The 23,837-nt window shown below is 42.1% G+C and overlaps 1 protein-coding gene across 1 annotated transcript in view; it reads right to left on the bottom strand.

The window, feature by feature from the left end:
* Window positions 1–18,163: 18,163 nt before the first annotated feature.
* The window catches only part of SALL1 (spalt like transcription factor 1), a gene marked incomplete at both ends in the record, with an annotated part of 13,421 nt that continues 7,747 nt past the window's right edge, over window positions 18,164–23,837 (bottom strand). The window contains 2 exons of the mRNA XM_084215138.1: window positions 18,164–18,604; window positions 19,643–23,052. Of these exons, the coding sequence (XP_084071264.1) occupies window positions 18,164–18,604; window positions 19,643–23,052 (3,851 nt within the window). The remainder of the gene's footprint in view (window positions 18,605–19,642; window positions 23,053–23,837) is intronic.

The following is a 23,837-nucleotide window of genomic DNA, read 5'->3' as shown; positions in this document are numbered from 1 at the left end:
GGGGCAGAGAGACTTCACCCAGGAGCTCAGCCTGCCTCAAACACCATCCAGTGGTTCATGGAGTTATTACAGGACAGCCCCTGCTCCTTCTGCATCACTCTCCCTTTGCAGGAGAAGTAGTCACAAGTATTTCAGAAAACCAGACACACAGCAAGGCAGCTCCACCTCAGCCAAAGGGGAAAACAGCCAAAATAGAAACCTAAGGATACTGGGATGTAAAAACAGGTAAGAAAAAAAAGAAAACCCTAAAGCTGCCATTTCATAGAGGACTTGCATAAATGACCTTCATCAGCCTGCGCTAATGAATCAGTCTCTGCAATGACACAATGAAAGTGGCTTCTGTGGCACAACCATGACACTGCACTGACTGGAGCATGAAATTCGTATTTTAAAATTACATACCATACAATTCACACCCTCTTTGCATTTTAGTCCCCCTGTGTCCCTCAGAGAGGAATGTTCAGCACCACTCCATCTGCCTTTGCAAAAGCCCAGCTCTTCCCCATGAATCCCATCCAGGCTCACACACCCTATATACACTGAAAGACAAGATTAAGCAGCCCTGACCAGAAGGAAGGAAGGCAGCATAGCTGCTCTGTTAAGAAACAGACAAGTTGTTGATTTCTTTCTAGACAATCACTTTTTTGCATCATTTGGAGAAAAGATTCCTAGGAATTACAATGTCACTAACTGTCCTATTGTGATGTGGTCACACAAGAAACACTGTTCTTTGCCTCCCTTCTCTGCCATTGCAAAGAGCCTTGCCGTGCTATCAGACTTCCACAAGACATTTTACAAACACATTACTCAACTACATTGCTGTATTTTGCAGAAAACTGAAAAGGAAAACTGCTTTGTAAGGCAGCACCCTAAACCATTTGGTTTTTTTGACTTCAGCCTAATTTCCAAAACATTCATGCAATTGTCTTTCACATGTTTAACATTGCTTCTACCCCTACACTCCAAAAGATAAAAAGACTTCACTTAGAAGAGCCTCTGTAGGTCAGGTGCAAACACCTGCTCCACCCAAGGCACACAAACCATCCTACACAGATCCATATTTTGGCTCAGGTTCTCAGTTACTTCTGCCTTCAGTGAAGATGTCCTAATTTACATCTTACTGCACACTTGGTCCTTTTCACAAGTCACTATAACTCCCTTGTGGGGAAGTTATGGACATTATTTAAACACATGGAAAACGGAGGCAGAGAATGTAAATGCATCTCTGTTTATCACCATTAAGGTCTCAAGCACTTAGGTGAGAGAGTCTCATCAAAGTATGCATCACTACACCATTATGCCTAACTCATATATTAGGCAGGGTACTAGCCTAATTAATTAATTTAATATGTTAGAAAAAGTTATTTCAAAATTTGGGAGGTGTATTTCCAAAGGGAAAAACTCAGGTGTTTTCTAATTGTATTTGTATTTCACCATCTTGGTCCTGGAATATTCTGACAGCTGAAAAATAAATAATTTAAATAATTATTAAAACAAAGGCCAGCAGATTATTCTAGGTCCTTAAATCATCAGAACTGCTGCTAAATAAAAGAAACCAGAACTATAAGAACCCAAGAAACAAAGAAGCTCTATAAAAAGAATTCCTACCTATCAGGCTCTTACCTGCCAGGATCTCACACATTCATGGCAGCTGCACAGGAAGCATGCCAGTGACCCTAATGGGAATGCTCATCTTAACAAAAGCACCTGGTGCCCAGTGGAGGCTCAGAAACAGCCAACACAGCTCATGAGACCCAAGGAACCTGACTGAACAACCTCTCACTTACTCACTTACTCAAGTAACATCCCACCTGCCCCAGCCACAAGGCCATGGCAAAGGAGAGGCTGCCAGAGCTGCCCAAAAGGCAACAGCAGGAAATATGTTTTGTTTCAAAGCCAGGTGACAGCTTAACCTTTGCAAGAGGAGAGAGAAAAAGAAGCACAAGTAATTCAATAAATAGAGAGTTATATCCTTCACTTTTACATAAACAATACTCGAGAGCAGATAAATTCTCCATTCCCCAGGCCTCAGAAGGGGTAAGAGTAGTAGATAACACATCTCAAATTGCACCAAGTAATCAGTTACACCATCAACAACAATAAACTAGTCAGCTGCACTGAAGTTAAATATTCCATTGGAGCAAATACATACATCTAACAGCTGGTAAGTGCTAGCAGCTTCAGGAAGAAATCATTGCATGGTTTGTTTACATTTTAGCTGATTTCTAAGCCTTCAGCAATATGATTTTTTTAAACGGGAAGATAAGAGATTATACAAAGGTTGCTTGGTTTCAAATTACCATTATTCTACATGAATGTGATGCTACAGTGCAGTTCCCTCTGCTGCTATGAGTTATCTATAAGCATTTAGGCACTATTCCACTTTACTCACTCACTTCCATGGTTCCAAAATCTACTGGCTGTGTTTCAGGTTAGGAGAATGAAAATACTACTCAGCATGGTTGAAAACATGAGTGTAAATGGGTGGTTCTCCGTTGGTACAAATACTTAATGTAATTCAATAGGATTGTCTCGTGTGCTTCACAGTTCAGTAACATTTTCTTCACACGGACAGCAGTAGAAATGCTTTGGTGTTTAGTTTAGCAGCCTAAACAATCCCTTTCTACACCAAAAAATCTTGCAACAACTCATTAAAAAAGCTGACATAAACATAAGATACTGGGAAATACTCATAGCTAATGACTGACATACTTCACAGAAGGCACTGGCTGCTGATAGTGCAAGAGCAGGTCACATGAAACATATTTAAATAGTGCGAGAGAACCTGCATGAGATGAGCAAGAGACATTTGTCTCTCAACAGTGCAAATGAGTACAGCTCATTGGTGATACACTACAAATACCTCCATATCCCAGATTTCACAGCAGCATTTATGTACTAGTGACCTAAGCACAGCAAGAGTAAGGAATTCACCATCAGGACTTGTGTATTTCACTGAGCTCCAGAAAGGGGCCTGATTGCTTTCATAATTGTAACAAGGAATCAGGTGTTGCAGCCACTGAGACATGAGTCTTGTCCCTCTTACCAGTACAAACGAGAGGAATCAGAGTGTGAATTCCTTATTATTTCTGTAGCCAAGTCACTGCTGAATTTAGGCAAAGAGCTTAACTAATCCTTACTAGCAAAGACCCTCACTTTACTGAGGAGCTAAAAATATATTTATCTACTTTAAGGGAACTAGGGTTGTCCAATACTTACATTTATAGAATATTCTGAGTGTCCTAAATAAATGCAATATCACCCCCTTTTGTCTTGAGCAGCAAGCCCATGTGCAGGGAACACTCCATCAGGAGAAATTGATTATAAAGTCAGCTCCTTCTCTGGCACCAACAAAATGTGTTTCCCTGAACATAGGAGGAATTAGCTGGAGATGGTTTCTTTCTCTTATTTCTATGCTTTTTTTCCTCATCATTCAACTTAAAACACTTTGACACTTGATCTCAAGTAAAGCCTACTAGTGTCCACGTGGCTCTGACTGGTGTTTTTGTACTTCTCCTTTCTCCTCACACGCTGTTTTTCCTGCATCATTCCACCAAGCCCTTGTGCTAAGGCTGCACAAAGCCCCTCGGTGGCACAGCCCTGCTCTGATGTTCCCAGTTCTCATCCTGAGTTACATCCAGCATGGCAAAGCCAGCTGAAAATATTCTAGTGTACACGTTCAACTAGTGCAGTATTTTGGACATGGTTAAAAGTTAATCTGCTTTTTAACACAGCAGATGTGTCAGCACTATCTCCTACTACAATTATAATGGTGTAAATGTGCTTTGACCAGGATGGCTTTACACTCCACAGGGAGCCTTTCTGCTGGCAAAATACTTCTTTGCTCACCTGCCTAGGTTCAGTTAAGCAGATGAAAATATGACATACTGGTATCAGCAGCAGCTCAGGTATTTCTAATGATACATTCTGTTTTACTTTTACTGAACCAAATTATTTCCCTTCCCACCCAGGACATAAAAAAAATATTTTTAGCAAGTAGACTTCTGCTTCTGCAGCTCATGTGAAACATATTTAAACAATACCTGCAAGAGATTAGCAAACATTTGTCAAAGTTCTCAACACTCACAATGAGTATAGCTTATTAGTACTACCTTTAAAACAGTTGCTTTATTTTATTTCACAATGAAACCTATTACAAACCCTAACTCAGGGGAAAGAAAAAAAAATATCAAAGTAATTTGTTTTGTCTTCAGGGAGAATTTTGCCCCTCTGCAAGAACAATCAGCACAAGCAGATTCCTAATAAGACTGTGATATTATGTGGCATTGTTGTTGGACAGGTTTTCTTGTGACTTGTACACGAGATTTTTATGAAGTAAGAAAATAGGCAAACATGAAAACATCCTTAGGTTTTAGATCTCAAAGACACAAGAAATACTTCCTTTAAGCAGGTGTGCCTTCCTGGGCAGCTGTTTAAGATTAGTAAATTACAAGCTCAGGATTCTATTCTTAAATATGGCTGAAGAATAAACTCTTCAGTCTGGCAAGCTGGAGTCAAGCTGCCACAATGAGCACCTGTTGAGAAAGGCCATTATTCGAAGCTGGAGGTTCTGGGTGAAAAGATCACTGTGAATTAATTTTGATTGCTTTACAAAACTCTCCATAACAAATGGTCTCTGACAAGGGTATCAGGGGACTTCCATTTGAAGGGGAGAAAAAAAGATTTTGTTTCTAGGAAGGTAACATAATCTCTGCAGTGACATTAAAACACACCCGTGGCTGCACTTGCTTGAATCTCTCTTCTGAAACAGACTGCATTTGCTTAGGTTACCAGGTATTAGGTTTTGGGAAGGGAAAGGGAAACAAATGATATCAAAATCTTATCTAAAAAGTTAGCTAAAAAGAATATGGCCAGAGATCCATGAATCCTGAATTGTTAAGGCATTTATTTGCTTACAAGTTTAATCACAGACGCACTTCTGGGTGTTCTGGATTGCTACATGCATTGCCAAAAAAAGAGGAGGAGGAGAAAAGAATAAACCAAAACAAAGGTTTTGCACTTGACTGAATAAATCAGAAGTTTTCTTGTATGTGTTAACTCCATTAGTAGTTAAAGTAATAGCAAGGATAATAAGAATATTTGACAAACGCTTCTCTTGCTTGGTACATGGGCTATTGAATGAAACACTCTCTGTCTCTCTGAAAAGAAGATTTCATCCAAAATATACAGCAGCACTACCTGTCTGTCACCCCCTGATTAAATCTAAGGCCAAGCTTACCATCTGTTTGTGCAAATGAAAAGTGTAATATTCTACCAACTACTCTGCATGACACTTTACTTAAGGGTTTCCTGCAAAATGATTTTCAGTTCTTCCAGGGATTATTTTTAGAACAAAAAGAATCACAAGAAACCACTGTGCTTTTAGCTAATAATCATGATCCAGTTGACTTTATGCTTGATTTGTCAACTCTTAGCCATTAATTTTACATTAATTAGGACTTCTGATTCCTTCAAAACTGTCTGTAGTAAAAACTATATGCATATGAAGATAATAAAATGCTCGTATTTAATTCCTTTTTATGTGCGTTCCGTTTTTAAGGTAACCTGAATTATACCATCAAGATACTAATTGCACCTACCCAAAAATTTGGGTGTGCTTGGATTCATATGGGTACCAGAGGCTTGGGTGTGTGGCTAGCAAAACCACTGCAGCCATAATAAAGTCAGAATGTGGCCACATAATCTGAGAAATAAAAGTAAAAGAAGAATTTTAAGTAAATCAGACCCTGCACTTAGTTAATTTATGGCATAGGCAGGAATCAGTCTGATATTTGACCACCAGCCATATAGTATTTCCAACTTTTGCAGAACCTGTTTTACAACACAGGGCACATGACGGCCACCCAAAGAAACAAATACTGATGCTCTTCTATTTATTTCTAAAACCCAGACTGACACATTGTCATAATCCCAGAAATATTAGAGGAACTCTTGCAGCAGTGGTGCACAGCTGTTGTAAATAAAACTGATAACCTGACCTGTTTGGAGCTGAAGGTAAAATCTGCATTGAAAAAATGTATGTCAGCTCCATTTACCTGCACATGCCTTTGACAACAGCACAGTCCTGCAGCCCAGTGTCCAGCTCCTGCCCAGCACCTTCCCAAAGATGGATGCACGAGGGAGGAACTGACTGAACAGACACTGACTAGTATAAATTGCTTCTATTTTAACAAGTTGAGGGCTTCTTCTACCTAATTTTCTTTTCTATCCAACTTCAGTTGTCCTATATAACTCTTACTATTAAATATATATATTTAACCAATTGATTCTCTTGTCAATTCAATTATTCATCTAACATAAGACATGAAGCAATGGGTAAAAGGGAAAAAAAATCCCATAGATGTTGTTTTATCTTAAAAAGACAGGAAAAGATGAAATCTTTTTAATAATGCCCCTGTGATTCTATTATAGCACATTAAAAACACAATGCACACCAGAAAAGTATGGGCAGTGGGAAATCTGTAATACATCACTTGCTTTTTTTTCTTCATGTCTCCAAAATAAACTACAACTTTCCCATGTTGAAAAGTTTTTCCTTAAGTTAATAAAATCTGTCACTTTCCATAATGGCTGATTGGAAGAAAGTCCACAGGTGCAGTATTCTGTTGTTCACAGCTTGGGAAGTCATGGCTTATAATAAAAAGCCCTCTGTGTTATGGTCCTCCTTCCCCATCAATTCACATCAAGTATTATTAGAATCATCTGCCACCTCAGTGGTGCTTCCTCTGTGCTCAAACTGCAGAAGCAACAATGACATTTTAGTGCTCTGCAGGTGCTGCTGTGTGTGGTCAGGGACACAGAAGTGTGGCCTGCTATTGTTCTCCAGCAGCACTTTGATCTCAAACACAAAAAGCACAAAAAGCCACAGAGCTGCCTGCCCTATTCATTCTTAGGCTGGGCTGATACTAAGCGCAGAGAGAAAGAAGAGGTGACAAGAGCCGGGCAATCCATAATATTTATTTCAACAAATGCTTCAAATCTTTTTAAACATCATAAAAACATGGCTCATTAAACTACAACAGCCTTGAAATTGTGTTATAAAACCACAAAACAAAAAATCAATACTTCTGCTGAAAAGGAGGTAATGAAATATATCGAGTTGGTTGAAAAGTGGTTTGTTTGAATCATAATATTATTATGGGCACAACGCTTCTGCTCCCAATACTTAAAGTTAACAAACTAGGGAGTGTTTTCTATCCCATCACTTAAACAGGTGACACAAGGTGGTATTTATCAGTTATTTTCCAGACTTGATCCTTCTGCCATAAATAACGCCGGGATACAGGAGGCTCAGTAAAAGGGGATCAATCCAATGCATATTTGCTACCTGAGCTTCAGCTGTTGTATTATTTCACAGTCTGATCAATACTGTGCTCCACAATAGCAAGGGAAAAAGCCACAACATCACCCTGATGAGTCACTGTAGGTTTACTGCTGGACCAGAAAGAGGTAACATTTCTGGTTTCATGAAGACTAAATTTGGTTAGCAGCATTTGACCACTATTAAATAGTTTAACTCTCAATTTCAAGTCTTTTGCAGTGACTGGTCCAGATTTTCAGCAGTTACATAAACTCTTCAGGAAACAACCCTCCCTCTGCTGAAACAAAATCCTATGAAATACTAGTAGAACTCTCTGGTTTTATTTTAGCTGGGCTTATTGGTCTGCAAGTGAATTCAGAGAAATCTGGTAGTTAGAAGCATTTTGATGCTGACAATAACGGCACCAATATTTTTCTCAATCAACTTCAAATACCTAGAAACAATAAAAAACAGAAGGAAAAAGAGATTGAATAGTAACTAAATGAGACTAGCCAAAGGCTCAGCAGCTACTAGTAGCCACTGTACTCTCATCCTCCTCAAAAATAAACCCCCAAATCTGCCAAACTCTGTTTGTAAAGCAATCAGAAGGCAGCAAAGCTTCCCATCCTGAAATCAGTTCATTTAAAAGGACAGTGCTGTATCCACACAAGCCTTTCAAGATGAAATGAAGAAGAAAACTATACATCAAATCAATGGATGGAAGGTGTAGGGAACTGAATGCAGTTTTTAAGACTTGTGCAGATTCCTTTAACTATTTCCACCAAAACAGAAAATGCATAATATTCAACAGAGTCCAGCCTAGGCTCTGGGAAGAGAAGAATACAGACCAGAACCAGAGACTTCTGTACATCTGATTTTGTGAAGAGAAACAAGGTCCCTGATTTGGGACAAATCATCCAAAACACTTCCTTTTTTGCCCCTGCTGCAGCCAAACTCTTTTCTGCACATCACTTCTTATATATGAACATTACAGGGCAGACTGAGCCCTGTAATGTGCCTTGATGTGCCTCAGTATGAGGCACAGACCATGATCCATGTCCATCCCATCGTTTCAGACACTCGTGGTGGCACTGGGAACACTCTAGATGTTCACTTACCACGAGAAAACAAAAGCTTGGTTTTATCCCCCAGCAGAAAACTCTCACTTCCTACAGCATGTGAGCTTCTAATCCCAGCTGGGGAACGGCTCTGCAGAAGCTGAGGAAATGCCATCCTGTAAATGAACATCTCAACTTCCCTTTGGCATGCAGAATGAACCAGCTTCTCCAATTCCAGCAGGGCCTTTCCAAATTATGCTTTGATTTTACTACTTAACAGGAGGAGGAGAAAAGGTGCTATAGCTGGTAGCTACTGATATTTAATCTCGCACTTATTTTTACTTTATTGTTTTCTATAAATAGTCTTGTCTTTCACCAGCTCTACTGCTGTTAGAACCTTTTCCAGTAACTGTCAGCATTACACAGAGCCTTAACCCCTGAGAGAGAAAGAAATGAGGGGGTGGAAGGGGAGAGACAACTACTAATCCTGCAGAGAGACGGATCACATCATCACAGGACTCCCTGCTACTCCAGAGCCCTCTGCAGCAACCAGCTGTACCATAATTTTGTTTGCTTAAGGTTGAATCTCCCCAAAATGTTATTTGGAAATGCAGCAGGCTGGATCTGACCCTCTACAACCCCCAGTCACATCCCATGCCAGCTACAGGTCCCGGCTCCATCTGCACATTGCTCTTGCCACTCGCATACATAAAAACTGATCACACACTAGACTCATTTATTCTTTCGATAACATTAAAAAAATGAAAATATCTTTACTTTTTGTGGGAAAACTGCTGTCCAGAAGGGCAGGAGGCATTAGGATGATCTCAGGGTGTTTGTCTAGGATGTCAGCTGGTAACTGTCCACTATCATGGGACTTGGGCCATGATTTTAAGTGACTCTGTGTCAACACATTTTAACAGCTTAATTATTAGACAGGGTAGCACGTTCTAAAAATCATAATTCCTTGGGATGGTTTAAATGGACGCTTACATAAATTGGAATAGCAAAATAAACCATTGAACAAGCTTCAAATTTAGGCCAAATTGCAAAAGAGGAGGGTGGCTGGGGAGTTGGAAATTGCTGGCCATATTCTTCTTATGTTAATGTTGTCAATATCTAATTCTCAACTAAAAAGTAAGTCCTTCAAGATGAGTAGTAGAGCATAATAAAATACTAGAGACTTGCACCAAAACCAGCAGCAGCAGGACTCCAATTTGCACAGTTTATTTCAGTACACTCTCCTCTACACCACAATGGCCATGAGCCCTTTCACATCATCCTGCCTCAGACAATACCCTCAAACAAACCAGAAAGTCACTAAGGCAACAAGTCTGGCTCTAAATTGTCACACTGTATATTAACCAGCATTTTTCTTTTGATTAAATATGACCTTTGCAATTCAGTGTACTTTTTCTTACCATTTTTTTCATATATGAGAAATATATAAAGATTATATATTATAACTGATTACCTGGATCTGTTATCTGTGATAAATATCATAGAATTGGAAATCAGCTCTGGGTACTTGTTTGTAAGGCAGCAGTGGAACCAGTATTTCCTTGTACTGTTCCCAAGAAAGGGGCATCTTGTCTACATGAAAAATTTTAAAAGATTGTGGCTACATCCAATAGTTGAGCAAAAATACAGTGTCTCTTGAGACCTTCTGCAAAATCTGATGATTTGATTATACAAATACAGTGAAAATGTGTCTATAATACAGGATTAACTTTTGAACTTCATCTAATAAGTGACAAATAATGTACTGAGGCACCAGCAGAGCACTTCCAGATGTTCCAGTAGATGCTGAAATGCAAAATACTTATGTGTTGGCTGTTTCAGAACCATTTATGTTCTCAGAGAGGAGACATGAATCATATACACACATTGTAAAAGACCAGTGAGAGGTTTCCTACCTAAATACCCCAAAATAAGCGAAATTAAAGGTAAGGAACTGTTGTTAGTGTCATTTTACACAACACATCAGAAAATTGGAGCAACTGGCTGAGGTCACACGTGCCCTGAACCAGAGATGGAACTTCCATCTCCTAAACTATCCCCTTGCATTTTAGCCACAAGCAAAACATCTAGATAAGCCTCCAAGGTTCCAAATCACTCATAATTAAAATGTAATAAATTCCATTCAGCATTTCTTTAGCCATAAAGAAATAAGTGTGCACCAAGCCAGTGCATCCTTAGAGAGGAAAACAACAAAACCACAGGTTCAAACAGCACCGATGCAGGAATTAAACCCCAGTATTGTTGCTAACTTTTCATTTTCACTAATGGCTTTTAAGAAAGCCAGACATTTTTCCTCAGTCCATTTTACCTTTTCCCTCCATTTGACAAATATTGATTTTCATTTCCTCCAAGTTTAAGTGCATTGAATGCTACTGTGACTGGTTTGTTTGCTTTTTTGTTTGTGTCCCAGCTTTATTGAGGATGCCAGCATGAATGCATACAGCTTTCAAAAGAAGGAATTGGTTTAATAACTTCTTAAGATCCAGGAGAGAACACAGGGGCCCAGTCTGCTTTTTGTATAGGTCATGCAGGAAAAGTGACTCTAGGTGCCTGTCTGATGTCAGTAAGAAGACCCTGAAGCAACAGCCTCAGTGTTTTAAGCTGCTACTGCTGTGCTCTGTAACAACAGGACAAATTAAGGAGTGTTCTCCCCCCACTTCAGTGCAAATTTAGACACACTCAGTGGCATTTTAAGCTAAAGCTATTTTGTAGGCAATTGTCCCTTCAGGAGGCTAGGTTTGGAAGGTAACACCTCATGAAATTCTGGCTCAAACAAGCCATAGCTTTATGAATTCTTTTCTGCCTGACTCATTGATACATAAGCTTGACCTCCTTTTGTAAAATGGTCTCCTTAAGCGTTGCAAACCTGCCCAGTACATTTGGACTCTTTCCTATCTTAAATCAGACACCAAATAAGAACTCCCTCGGACCTGGTGGTGATGTGAATGAAGAGGGCTTATGAGATCTACTGCAACCATTCACATGTGGAAGCAGGAGAAATCTCAGTGGACAGGAACAAATATCTGAATTGAAAGGGAAAGAAAATAACACCTTCAACTGCCACATCCAGCACCACAAAAATTGTCTGTGCAGCACTCAGGCACTCCTCAGTGCTAGAAGCCACAATAAGTTCAGCTGCCTGAAGCAGGGGGTTAGGCTGGTTTCTGTGTATCAGCCCCAGAGCTCTGTGCTGGTGTTTGGGGTTCCCCACAGCTGAGCTAGCAGGTGATTTAACACCACAGCCAGCCCCTTCCCAGCAGCAGCTCTGACACAAGGTGCTGAGACCACTCAGTACTCAGCCTAGACAACTAAACAGACACATGATAATAAAAAAATCTGTTCTGTCCATCTCTACATAATTTCTTTCTATGAATCGTCTAACCACCAGAAAGACAGGGTTCATATGAATGCACATTTAGTACCAAACATGATTATCCACTTAGTTATTGTACATATGAAACGAAAGTTGGCTCCACTATGTATTAACTGACATTTTAAAATCCTGATGAAAGTAAAGCAACCCAGAATTATTCACTGCTAGGAAAAGCTTATTTTCAAAACAGGCAGTGCTTTGAAAAAATTCTTAACATCATTCATCCAATTAGTCTCACTGCCTTCACTTTGGAAGAATTTTTAATAAAAAAGATGAGGAAAAAGAAAGAAAAAAGTGATGAGCAGGGTTAAATCCATCATAGTGTGCCAGACCACTCAATTTTTTGCTTTCCATATTAAATTCTAAATAGTTCTCATGTTGCACCACCTGATGCCAGGTGCTTCAGGGCTTCTGCTACACCCACCTGACACTGTGATGCTGCATTTTTAAGACCTTTAAATAATGAAAATAGACCTTTGCACTTCAGCACTGTGCTAGCCAAGAGAGCTGTCTGTACAGATGATGTGAATGTCTGCTAACATGGAGAGACTTCTTACATTTGAAACGAAATGAGACCAGAAGTTTCAGGGCTGATCTTTCCAGAGAGAATCTTCCTTCTCAGCAGAGGTGACCAGGTATATCATGGGCATGGACACGCTTTTGGTGCCCGTCTAACCTGACTTTAAAGCTCCTTCCAGAAGCAACAGTAACTTCTGAAAGTTCAGAAGAGCTTGTAGCTTGGGTTAACTAATGAACTGCCATGAGAAGGGGGATGGCATCACTTCCTTACTTTGCAGCTCTGCAGTGGGAGCTCTCACAGGTGCACTGACCTCACTCACCACACTGAGCATTGCACAGAACGACTGCAGCCCTCACAGGCATCCTCCTCACCTGCTCCTGCACTGTTAGACAGACATGAGCACTGAAGAAAATTCCTCTTTCCTGCTCTCCTTTTTTCACTCTTTTTTTGGTCTCCTTCCAATCATTGAGAAATATCATTGAGAAATTTTGCCTCTTAAGAAACTTAGCTTGTGGATTCAAAAATACGAATCTTAATTAAAGCAGAAGATAAAATGGAAACTGAAGAGATTTGTGGTAGGACAAAACAATAATATGATTTAAGCCAGAAATGTCATTTTAATCACTATCATTCCTACACCTGTAAACTATTTCAGTCACTGGATGTGGTTCAGGGCATCCTGGTATCCCATGTCCCTGGAACAAGATCTTCCCAGGAAGGAATCACAATGCACTCACCATCTTCCAGGCATCTCCTAGGCCACTGCCAAAGTGACACAGGGACTTGCTCAGGGTAACCATTCCAATATTAACTGTAACCTGGATGTAAAACCCAGAAATATCAAATTAGAAAATCATAAACATGGCTGTCAGTAACTCTCTTCTCAGCTGAAGCTCCATACTTTCCAATTATTCCTGGTTTTTCCTATTAAGAATTGTATTTTGAAGCCTCTACTCCTCAATGTTTTGTCTAGAGATACATATTTATATAACAGCCTGTGTTGTAGGTAAAATCTAAGTCATTACAGTTCAGCTTGCCAATTAAGAGACATATTGCTTCCAGCTTGTATAAATAACTGTACCTACTTATTTGCAAAACATTATTTTAACTTCTGTCAACTCTTATGCATAAGAGAAGGAAAACAAATTTTTAACAGTTATTTTAATTGGTAGAAAAACCAAACAAACTCCAAGCAAAGAGGAACAAACCTGGAGAACTACTGAACACTGACAGAGAAACAAACCTGCAGAGCTATGGACACTGGCAAGGAGACAGCAAAAAAAGAACTGTCGTGCCACAAAGTCACACCTTCTGCTGCCAAGTAAAACTGCCCTCCTGCAAAGATACAGCCAGGAAAACTGTGATTTCAGGACTTTCAAAAGCAGGAAGCACGCCCAAATAAATGGCCAAAACAAGCAGCAACTCTTGCATTTTGATGGTCAGCAAATATTCTTCACAAAGCAGGAGCAAACCGAGGCATTTGTTGCCTGCTGCAACTGGGAGGGCTCGCAACCTGTCCCTACGTCTCAAACCGAAGCCCAGCCTAGGAAGAAACACTGAAATTCAACAGACTTTTCCCTGAGAAAAGGGTTTAGGATTTGGTCGTCATCAGCACACGAAATAAACCGGGCAATTTGCTGCCTCCTCTCCCTCCTCCCGCCTGCCTGGCCAACACGGAACCCTCATTCCTGCCCTTCCCGTGCGCTGCCCCGATTGTCTCTCCGCTCCGCCGGTATCGCGGGTCCCTTCGGCCAGCCCTTCCCTCCGTTTCCCCGTCACATCTGCCCGGTGTGCCCGCGGAGGTGAAGCCCTCGGGGGCAGCCCCAAGGGCCCGGGCCGGCGCTGGCAGCGCTGCCCGGCGGGAGGGGCCGTGCCCGGCCGGCCGGTCCTGCCGCTCCGCCGCGGGCTCTGGCCGAGCCGGGAGGGTTCGCACGCCATTAGCCCAATTTTTAAATAAATCACGTCTGTTTCTGGGTGAAGAAAATTACTCGGGATGATTAAATGATTGAGTTGAACGATCGCTGGCGCTTAAGAGAAGAAAAAGAGAATACCAACCCACCCCACTGTGCTTTATTTTAATGGATGATAAAATTGTGATGGGCGAGACGAGAGGGGGGGTCGAAAAGGGTGCGGGGGGAAAGAAAACTTTGTTGCTAATGAGAAAAATGAGGCCGCGAAAACAAAACCGTAAAGAAAAAAATTCTACTCTTGAATAAGGATTAATTCAGTGTCTGTGAATAAGAAACGCTGTGCTGGGTAATTGCAGCGAGGTAGCGCGGCTCCCAGCTGCGAGGCGATGCGGGCACCTTTGTGCGCTTGCCAGGACAGCTCTGGGGAGAGGTAACTTCCCCCGGTCCCCACGGTCTTGTGTCGAGTAACGGGAAATTTAAAATTCCGCGTTTCCAGAGCAAGTTATTCCCCCCCGCCCTTCCTCTGCTTCCCCTCGCAGGAGGCCAGCCGGGCGCTCCGCCTGACGGGGCGGGGAGCCCCGAGCCGCCTCTGGCCCCGCGCCCTGCAGGCACAGGGACGATGCTCCCGGCCGCGGCAGCGGGCTGGCAGCAGCCCGGATCGGGGCTTGCAGGAGAAAGGGAATGGAAGTCTCCTGAGCAGCCCGGGGAAAATGGCCCGGCACCTTCCGCGAAGCGGGCGGTACAGTCCGGCACCCATCCCTCAGCCCGGGGATCCATGGCCCAGGGACCTCTCCCTCAGGCCGGCATAGCCCGGGCATCACCACCCATGGCTCGGCCCGGCACAGCCCGGGCACCCAGGGCTCGGCCCGGCACAGCCCGGGCACCCAGGGCTCACACCGGGCATCCATCCCTCAGCCCGGCACAGCCCAGGCGCCCATGGCTCGGCCCGGCACAGCCCGGACACTCTCCCTCAGCCCAGCACAGAGATGGAGGCACGGGCCGCTCCTCCCGCCAGCACCCACCTCCGCCGACGGCAGCGAGGGCAGCGCGGAGCGAAGCGGAGCACGGCGGGGCAGCGCCCCGGCTCATCGGGAACCCCGCCCGGCCGGAAGGCTGTGCCGGGGAGCCGGAGCCGCCAGCAACGCAGGGAAACGCTTCGGAAGGGCCGGGGGACAAAAGGGCCTGTCGCCCCCGGCGGGTCCGGGGACTGGGGGAGCGCATCCCCTCGGGCAGCGGCCCCTCCTTGGTGCCAGCGGCCCCTCAGCCGAGCCCGGTGTGCGCTGTGCGCGCAGGGCCCCTCACGGAACGGGCCGGGGGAAGGCTCCAAGGAAGAAAAGAAAAAGAAAAGGAGAAAGAAAATCTCTCCTTTTTTGTTTTTGTTTTTTTTTTTTTTCTGGTATTTTTTGTTTGTTTTTTAGCCCCCGAATGATGCCAAGCACGTACGTTACCCACCGGCAGGAGCGTCCGGTGCTCGGGAAGGTTCGCGAGTTCAGGGTCCGCCTGCCCCGGGCGCGGCTTCCCTCGGAACCTAAAGACTCCGCTTCCCCGTGGGAAGAGGCTCCGAGGGCTGAAGTTAAAGGCGCTCATGAAACTCAAGCCGCTGAGAGGAAACCCTCCCGGGGCGCTGGGGGCTGCTAACCCTTCCCTGGCAACTTTTCTGTTGCACAAATCTCGACTCAGTTTAAAAGGAGAATTAGTTAGTATTTCATTGATAAAATCATCAAAATCCTTTTAATTTACCTTTTTCTGAGACCAAAAGGTGACTTAAAATTCTTAAATATTCACATTGACAAGCCAGCTGGCTCTAGCGTACAACTCACATGTTAACAAAAATGCATATCATGTACCAGGTGAATCATCACATTCGAACAGGAAAAGTCCTAAAGACATGAAGTCCAAGAGGTATCCAGACTACAGCGTTAATATGCAGGATTCATAATCATAGGAAGGGGAAAAGTCCTCAAGAAAAATATTTCTCACCCCAGCTCATCAGTTGTAAATCCTTTCTAATGCCCAATTTGCAACTCAGACTATGGGAAGAGCTAAGTGATCACTTCTAGTTTAAAAAGGTGGGCAACTCCCCCCACAGTGATCCTGAAAAATAATCCTGTAACACAAAACACCTGAATTTTTGAATTGTTTAAAAAAAAACAAGTCACATGGACACAAAATTGGCTATGCCTCTCGGTGGTTTTGAAGGCATGATTTGAAGGCAGCCAACCTGATTTATTTTTCATAAATTGTAATGTAAAGCGATGAAACTCTGCTGGGTGAAAATATTGGACTGAATTATGTTTGACAAACTCCCATTGAGATTAATGATCATGGCAGGTTTTTAAGGGAAGCCAAATCATGTGCAAGGCCAAAGCAATTAGGTTTTGTTTGGTATGTGTTTTTACAATCAAGTTATAAACCCCACATAGTATATGGAGGCTTGCAAGTGGACATCTTAACACAGGTATAGCAGCGTAAGCATGCCACAAACATACAATCTCATAAAATAAAATTAATATCAAATATAAAGCATTTGAACCAAATCAAGCCTTAAACGTAATAAATTATTTCCTTCAAAGGAAACTTACCTAGGCTCAATAAGGTCTTCGCTAGCAGCATTTTTTTTTTTAATAAACAAATTTAAAATGCCAAAATATCTACAATTTTATGAGAAGGAGGAGTTGAATAGTTAAGGAGAAATTTCTCACTATTAGGGGGTATGAAAAATATACTAGCAATTAATATGCAATACATATATGTATACCCATACTTACAGATATAAACACGCACATACAACCTGGACAGTTCATGTTAACCAAGGGAAAGGCTAAATAATACAAAGTGATTACTAAATACAAGTACACTTTAAAAACACAGAGACAGCGAATTTTTTATCTGTTGCAAAAATGTATTTGATTACTCGAGTAAAATTACAGTATCTCTGCTGTTAGTAAGTATTAAATGTTAAAGAAACTGGACCTCTTTTCCTTTCAACTTTCCGAGAAAGTGCATGTAACAGTCCAAGGTTCCCCCGGTCCCCCCCAATGCCTAATACAAAATAAACAAACACTATACTTGTTCCCTTGGTCAAGGAGTAGGGCTTGGTCTTGTAAGGAACGTATGTACATTTTAATGAAAGTGATGTCTTATTGTATATACAGGAGCATCTACAGTTGTCCACGGAAGTTGTTCAAGATGCCATACTTAGCAGCATTGTGAAAGTCCAGCACATTTTCTATAACGAATATACCTACAAGGCAAAATGTTACGTCTCAGTTTCAACTACCAAAACAACACTTCAGTATCTTCTCTAATAATCCGCGTGCTTATTACTGTACAGAAATGTATTAACATTTAAGACGACTCAAGTAAAAAGCACAATACAAATAACAGTTCAAAACAGAAAATGTTAAACCTACAAAAATTAAAGCAGTTTTAATTTTATAATAAAAATCAAAAACTGAGCTGTGTAAAGGACCCACACTGTTCAGTCTATATTCTCTCAGTCTTTTTCTTAATTCTGTCTGGAAAAATTAGACAATGTGTTTGCTGATAAAGTTTCCAGCAGGATCAAAGTGTACATTTATATACAGATTTTTATTAGAGATCTAATGCATCACTGAGGCATCGCATCAATACCAGAGTTCGTGTTAAACTGGATATAGAAAATAAGTTAATGCCAGAATAAGATCACCTAGCAGAACAAACTTGCAACTGCCATAAATGTTACAGCAAGTTTACAGCACTCTAGTCGATTAGTATTTAGTTCAAAATACGGGAGACCAAAGTTAATGCTTGCATTTGTTTGCAAAGCAAGGTTATATCACTAATAAATAAGCTCTCTTAGAACTCTAGAAGTAGAACATGGTACAAAACAAAGTCTTTGTAATGTTGTAGCCTGCAGCTTGAAAAAAGCAACCCTAGGTTGCACTATTTGCAGGAATGTTATTTACGGAGTTCTTTTTCCTAATTTGTTACAATTTCTTTGTTGTCCTCCACGAAACGCGTGAAACGGAAGTTAGTCCCATTTTCATTGCTTGCCATTTTCTCCAGACCAGCTAGAGGTGCATTGGGTTCTGAATTCTGGAGCTTCTCCAGGCTTCCTGTCAAGCCACTGATGGGAGAGCTGCCACCGTTGCCCAGGCCCCCCGGTGCTGGAGGGATGCCCCCATTCTGGATGACCGAGATCTCGTTGGTCTTCATGGCCAAGCCATTGGAGAGTGCAGCTGCATACTGGTTCCAGAAGCTGGATGGGTCTCCATTCCCTGACCGTGCAGCCAAATCCTTCTGAAACATTTCTGGGAACTTTACAGGATTGCCTCCTAGGAATGTCATGGGGCCATCTACAGAAAGTCGTCTGCCTCGTCTTGCAGGAGTACTGTTCCACATGTGAGTGCCCATGTGAACCTGGAAAGAAAGGAAGAAACAAACAAAAAAAAAAAAAAAAAAAGAGGTTGACAGGAATTTCAAACGTATTTTGATCAGAGAGAAGGCAGGAGTCCATGAACGTGTCCAGTCTTGTTACACAATGAATGGCATTAAAGATAGAGGATACCTGGCTCTGGAATAATACACTGCTTCTAGGTTAGCTCATCACCATTACCCAGAATAACCTGTTCTCCTGCTGAACAATGCAGAGCTTCTTACTCTTTTGTTTATTACGTGTATTTAGTTTATAATGACTTTGCATTATTCTGTCAATTGTTGCTTTCAGGGCTAGAATTGCTATGTCCACTTTCATTGCAGTGGTAAGTATTGTATTTGACACCCTTTACCCTATAAACGTCCTTTTCAGACAGGCAGAAAGTATCCTTTACTGATTGCTCATCGGAGGGCCTCGTGTATAGACAGAATGGCCTGAAAGTAATTATTCATCTCACATTACTGGCAGCAACCTCTAGAGAAATACTCTGTCAACAGAAAAATGTACACAGTAAAGTGCTCAACTGGTGCTCTAAAACTTGAGTATATTTGCTTTTTCAAACACATATCAGTAGGAAATGTTAGTTATATAATCAATTAAAGTAATGCCCATTATTTCCAGAATTATGTTGATAGTTTTTTTAAACACTCATCTTACATGATAGTTATGAAAAGCATCACATTCAAGAGCCTTTCACTTCTTTAAGAGGTGTGTGAGTTACAAAATGCATTTCTCTGTTAATTAATACTCCTTACCATCGCTTGGCTGTTCTGTTTCACACTCTGCATAGACAGGCCTTGCTGGTAGATGAATTTTAATTAAATCAAAACAGCTCATGCCTCAGACTTGCTGCCAACATGAGCACTCAACAAAAGGCCATCTAGGTCTACTAGAGCTGACTAAACACACTGTCACAGCACAGGCTCCCAAGGTACCACTGCTGCAACATTAATAGGTGTCAAAAATCAAAACCCCCAGCAAAGAGAAAATGAAACCGAAGGACAGTAAGAGGAAAAAAGTACCTTCAGATTGCCTTTTGTTGTGAATGCTCTTCCACATATAGTGCAGGCAAAAGGTTTCTCACCAGTGTGCGTCCTTTCATGGATCTGCAGAGCACTGGAAGAAGAAAACGTTTTCCCACATGTGTTGCAGTAGTGCTGTTTTGGAGTTCTTCTGGGGAGAGCAGGGAGCAGCACAGGGGATGTGGCAGAGGACAGTGGCCCCGAAGCAACTAGACCAGAGGATGCTTCTTTGCTGTCCTGAGGAGAGCCATGCACGAAGCCGTTAACCTCGGTCTTTATGAGCGATGACAGAGCGTTAGTGGGCATCACGGAAGAGTTCTGATTGGGGCCGATGCTGGAGTTGGGCTCAAAAAGCTGTGATGGTAGATCTCGCATTTGATGTGTCAACATATGCTGCTTCAAATTACCCTTTGTGGAAAAGCCACGATTGCAAACTGTGCAAATAAATGGTCTCTCTTTGGTATGACTTCTGTAATGAATGTCCAAGGCACTCTGACAAGCAAATGTTTTGCCACAAATGTCACATGCAGTGTTTTTAAATTTACCTCTATCTCTGAAAGGAAAGAGCATACTCAGGGACTCTTCTTTAATCATTTTATCAGTGTTACTAGACGTCAAGTCCAAAGCACCACTGTTAGCAGGGGTTGGAGACAAACCGTTGGCAAACTCACTTGGTAAAGCTCTTAATGGTTTCTCTTCAATACTTGGTGACTTGTGGTAATCATTAGTGCTGTTGGATGGGGACAAGGCCTGCATGGAAGAGGTAGACTCTGAGACAGCAGGGCTTCCAGCACTTTGGCTTTCCATATCGCCACCGACAGATGACGAATCGTTAGTTAAAACGTCCCCTTCCACTGACCCATTTTCTACTGACTTCAGGCTTGCCTGAAGTTGTTCAGCAAGGCCAGCATTGATCATCTTCATCTGATTTTCCAGAGCAGCAATACTTGACATTTCCAGGGGCAGAGGGGAAGAAGACAAGCTGTCTTGTGATGCATCCACAGACTTAGGTGTATCTGGCACGCTGCTGTCAGGACAGTCTTCCATATTCTCATCTGAGAAGTTGTCTATATCATCAAAATTCTTATCATCAAAAGATCCCGTATCTGATTCCATTGACTCAGGATAGTTTTCTGTCACCGGGGTGTTTGGGATCTGCCCTCCCATGTGCATTCGGATATGTTGCTGTAGCACAACGGCATTGGTGAATTTCTTCTGGCAGATTGGGCAAGAATGTTGCACTCTCAGCGGGGGCATGGCACGGTGGACACTGTAGTGAGTCTTTAAGTTGCCCTTGGTAGTGAAAGCACGACCACAGATTTTACATTTGAATGGCCTCTCTCCAGTATGGGTGCGATAATGCATTTTCAGTGCGCTCTGGCAACTGAGAACTCGATGGCAAATGATGCACTCGTTAGGATCAGTTGCCTTTTTGTCAATGTTTTCTACAAGCTGCTGCAATTTTGACGTTTCAGATGCTGGCGTTGAATCCAATAGTCCTCCAAACGGAAACTTTGCCTTAAATTGCTCTGACATAAGAGGCATCAGTGGATTTGTAAAAGTGGCGACACCGCTGGACCCCGAGTCTGCTGCTGGGGAGCTCACAGAGGCGCTCATGTTGGTGACGGTGCTTGAGTGTTGAGGGTTTTCTTCCGTTTTGCCATTTGAGGTAGGCAACGCACCAGCCTCTACCTCATCAGAAAGTCCATTGGAAATTTTTGATGTGGGATCAGCTGTTCCCGAGTCACTCTTGACAGAGCAGGGAGGGCTAGCAGAAGGATGGCTAATGGGAATCGGCTGAGGCTCCTCAGTTTTGATGAATGGGGTCAAGCTTGGAATTGTTGGTGGGAGTGGCAGGCCAACAGAAGTTGTTAGGGTGGAGAGGACTGGCTTGCTGTCCAGCCAGCTCGTGACAGGTTTCTCTGGCGGTATAGACATCCCATAAGGAATACCCGTGCTTGTAGGAATATTGTCCAAATGCTCTGGCACTGGGTACGGATTCATTTGAATATGAGGGTATTTTTCCTTGTGACGCTGAAAGTGGACTTTTAAGTTTCCCTTTGTGGAGAACCTGTTTCCACATATGTTGCATTTAAATGGCCTTTCGCCAGTGTGAGAACGCAAATGAATCTGCAAGGCACTGTCACTCCCAAACACTTTAGCACAGAACCTGCATTTATGCTTAAAGAATGCCTCATCTGAATTACTTTTTGCTTCAAATGCCGTTACATTTGGTGGCTTGCTTTTTCTTTGCTGTGCCAAGGCAGTCAAGGAGTTTAAATCCTCTGCAGGTGTTCCAATATTGGACAAGGGACTGGAGAAAACAGAGTTACTAGGGGTGGGCTGAGGTAGAAGTGGATTAGATGCAGGACTTAATAAACTGCTTATTGCAAAAGCTGGTGAAGATGATGCTGATACTGGTGGGTTGGTGAGCTGTGAGCCACCAAGAGTTGAAGCCACTTTTTCTGAGGACGGTGTTGTAACTGCTGCTGCCAATATGTTAATATTTGGAGAAGAGCCACTATTGGATGGAATTAGAGTGTTGCCAGGGTTGCTCTGAGGTAGCTGTATAGGGGGTAGCTGTTTCACACCACTGATGCTGGCAGATTGACTAGCAAGGCTTTGTGCTAATCCAGCTGCTGCAGCCAGCTGCTGGGATAAATGGGAACTTAATGTGGACAAGGGGTTGGCAGATGTTCGTAAAGTACCTTGAGAAGGGCTAGAAGATGTTGGCATATCTGTATTTTGGGTAGCCAACAATAATATTTGGTGACGAATTTGTTCAATCAGTTGCAACTGGTGGATCTGTTGCTGCTGCAATGCCAACAGTTGCTCCATTAGGGCAGGGACAGCGAGTTTAGTGCTCGATGCCCCGTTGCATCTTGCCTCCTGTGAGAACTGTGCTACTGCCACTTTAGTACTCTGCAGGTTTTCAATTATTACGTTACTATTTATCACCGAAAAGTTGCCTAGTGTTGTCAGATCCCCTATGTGAGGTAGAGAGGTTGTTACAGCTGAGGTACCCATTGTGGAGCTGTTACTGCTTGTAATACTATTGTTGACACTCTTGGAATTGCTACTGCTATTGTTAATGCTGGAAGCCTCCACATCCATGGATTCTTCCCTGTCAAGTTTGTTATGCTCTGAAAGGTCACTGCAGTCTACTTGATCTGTGTTATTAACTGTGTCATTCATCTGTTCATCAGGATTATCAGAAGGGGAACTAGGAGGGAAGGTTTCAGAAGGAGAAGCTGGATTTTCATTCACAATTAAAACTAATTGATTTTTAGTACAATTCTTCTTGTGTTGCAGGAGATCTGATAATTCAAAGAACTCAGCACAGCACCTGCCACAGACATGGGCGTCCTTGTTCTTAGTGGTTCGATTTGCTTGACCCTTTTCTGTGTCTCCTAAAACATCAAAAGATGATGGATTAGGAACCAACCAGTAAATACAAAAAAAATCTGCAGGACATTTTATTTAAAATTACTGGTTTTATCTACCACTCTAAAACAGACTAAGATTGCACATGAAAATAGATCAATATTCCTACTTCACAAAAATAAGTCAAAAGCACCATTTAAAACTGTACAAGGGAGTTTTATCAATCCCTGTGTCTTAGATTATCATTTGCTTCAGATAATCCATCAAAATATAAAATACTATGAACTGAAGGCATTGGAGCATAATGAAATTCCATAGCAAAGTATTGATTTCCAATAATTCATACTGCTTATTGTCTAGTTGTCCACTGAGTGCAAATCAGCCATTTGAAGGACTCATTAGACTCTCACGTTCCTGTCAACCTTGTTCATTTTCAACTGATTCAAAGATATCTGTGACAGTTGCCCCATCACTAAACTAATTTGTAGTCATTCGAGGTCCCAATCAGTTGTTGACAAGAAAAAAAGTACGTATTACCAAGCTAAAGATTCATCCCCCATTTCTTCCAAGTGGCTACATAAAGTATAAGCTGCGAATCTGTTTTCCAACCAAACTTAATTCTGTGGCGGTTACAAACTGAAGAGAAAAGAAAAATCCCTTATAAAATGGTATCATTTACCATAAAATGGTAAAGTGCCAAAGCACTTTAAAGACTTCTTTTAATGCCTCGAGCAATGTTTCTACAATTAAGCAAATGTCCTATTTGCCACCATGTGCTTCACCAAAGCACTCCTTGTGAGATTCTGATCTG

The sequence above is a fragment of the Fringilla coelebs genome (genome assembly GCF_963513975.1).
Source record: "Fringilla coelebs genome assembly, chromosome: 14".
In the NCBI taxonomy this organism is placed as follows: domain Eukaryota; kingdom Metazoa; phylum Chordata; class Aves; order Passeriformes; family Fringillidae; genus Fringilla; species Fringilla coelebs.
Note: the sequence above shows the minus strand (reverse complement) of the source record. Positions and strands in the feature narration are given on the sequence as shown.